The sequence below is a fragment of the Mus musculus genome, chromosome 2 (genome assembly GCF_000001635.26).
Source record: "Mus musculus strain C57BL/6J chromosome 2, GRCm38.p6 C57BL/6J".
NCBI lineage: Eukaryota > Metazoa > Chordata > Mammalia > Rodentia > Muridae > Mus > Mus musculus.
The window spans coordinates 36478934-36480385 of NC_000068.7; the positions used below are offsets into that span (position 1 = coordinate 36478934).

The window sequence follows — 1452 nt, forward strand, 5'->3', positions numbered from 1 at the left end:
ATGAACCTATCTAAAAAAAGGAAACTGTAATGACTATATAAACAATTAAAATTTTACAAGAAAAATATGTAGAAGGTTTTTTAGAAACTTTCCCAAGACACTGAATGTCAAAAAGATAGTTAAATGGAGAAGAAAACTGTACAGGGAGAAGTGAGTGAAGAAAGGCAGCCTAATGAAGATTCCCTGACAAGGAAGAAAGGATGGATGGGAGAAGAAGAGAAGGAAGAAGGGATGCTAAGAGTAAAGACCATTATTACCACTGTGGACACAGTCTCCTGTTGAGGATATTTCTCAATGCTCCTTTTATATCCCGATTCCTCAGACTATAGATAAAGGGATTCACCATGGGTGTGACCAGACTATATATCACAGCCACAATGACATCCTTGTCATTGGTGTTATTAGATGAGGGAACTAGGTAAAGCCCAATAATAGCTCCATAGTACAGACAAACAACAGAGAGGTGAGAACCACACGTGGACAAGGCTTTGCAGATTCCCTTGATGGACGGAGTTCTCAGAATGGTGACTCCAATTCGGCCATAAGAGACCAGGATGCATATGAATGGCAGGGTAATGACTAGTGTACCTAAAGGAAGGATGACCATCTCATTGATGGTGGTGTCTGAGCTCGACAGGCTCAATAAGGCAGAGGGTTCACAGAAGTAGTGGGGAATGGTATTATTTCTAAAATGAGATAGGCGAGCCAAGAGAAGGGTGTGCACAAGGGCATTGGCAGAGGATAAAACCCAGGACATTACTACTAAAAGGACACAGAGGTTCTGACTCATGATGGTGGTATAGTGCAGAGGGTGGCAGATGGCCACATACCTGTCATAGGCCATGGAGGTCAGAAGAAAACTGTCAAGATCAGTAAAAGTTGAAAAAAAGTATACCTGAGAAACACAACCAGCATATGAGATGGACTGACTGTGTGTCAGCATATTCATGAGCATCTTTGGAGCTGTGACTGATGAGAAAGAGACGTCCGTGAAGGCCAAGTGGCTGAGGAAGAAATACATGGGGGTGTGGAGGTGAGAGTCCAGCCTGATGAGCAGGATGATGAGCAGGTTCCCCAGCACAGTTGTCAGGTACATGGCCAGGAACAGAGCAGAATACAGGCCTTGATCCTCTGGCTGAATGGGGAGCCCCAGGAGGATGAACTCAGACACAGTGCTCTCATTATCTCTCCTCATGTTCTTCCTCTTCTGCTGTGAGTGAAAGAAGTGGGAACAAAAGAGAAGCTATTTCAACTATTACATTGTAGAAACATTTTATGAATCACAAGTACTGAAATTAACACTAGTTTGAACCATTAATATATGTGTTCTAACTCTAATATGAAGATTTCTGTGACAAAAATGAGCTGTGATGGTTTGGAGAAGGATGTAATTTTTCTACCTTGAAATCAACTGAATTTTTCTTATAGGGGAACACTATAACATCAGGAAAA

The 1452-nt window shown here is 41.9% G+C and overlaps 1 protein-coding gene across 1 annotated transcript; it reads right to left on the bottom strand.

Annotated features, from left to right (window-relative positions):
• Positions 1-253: 253 nt before the first annotated feature.
• Positions 254-1195, bottom strand: Olfr341 (olfactory receptor 341). Its single transcript, NM_146950.1, has one exon. The coding sequence runs from the start codon at positions 1193-1195 to the stop codon at positions 254-256; it is 942 nt and encodes a 313-aa protein (NP_667161.1).
• Between the last annotated feature and the right edge of the window lie 257 nt (positions 1196-1452).

Excerpts from the sequence above, each read along its gene's own strand:
- Olfr341 (NM_146950.1), bottom strand. The coding sequence starts at position 1,195 with ATGAGGAGAGATAATGAGAGCACTGTGTCTGAGTTCATCCTCCTGGGG.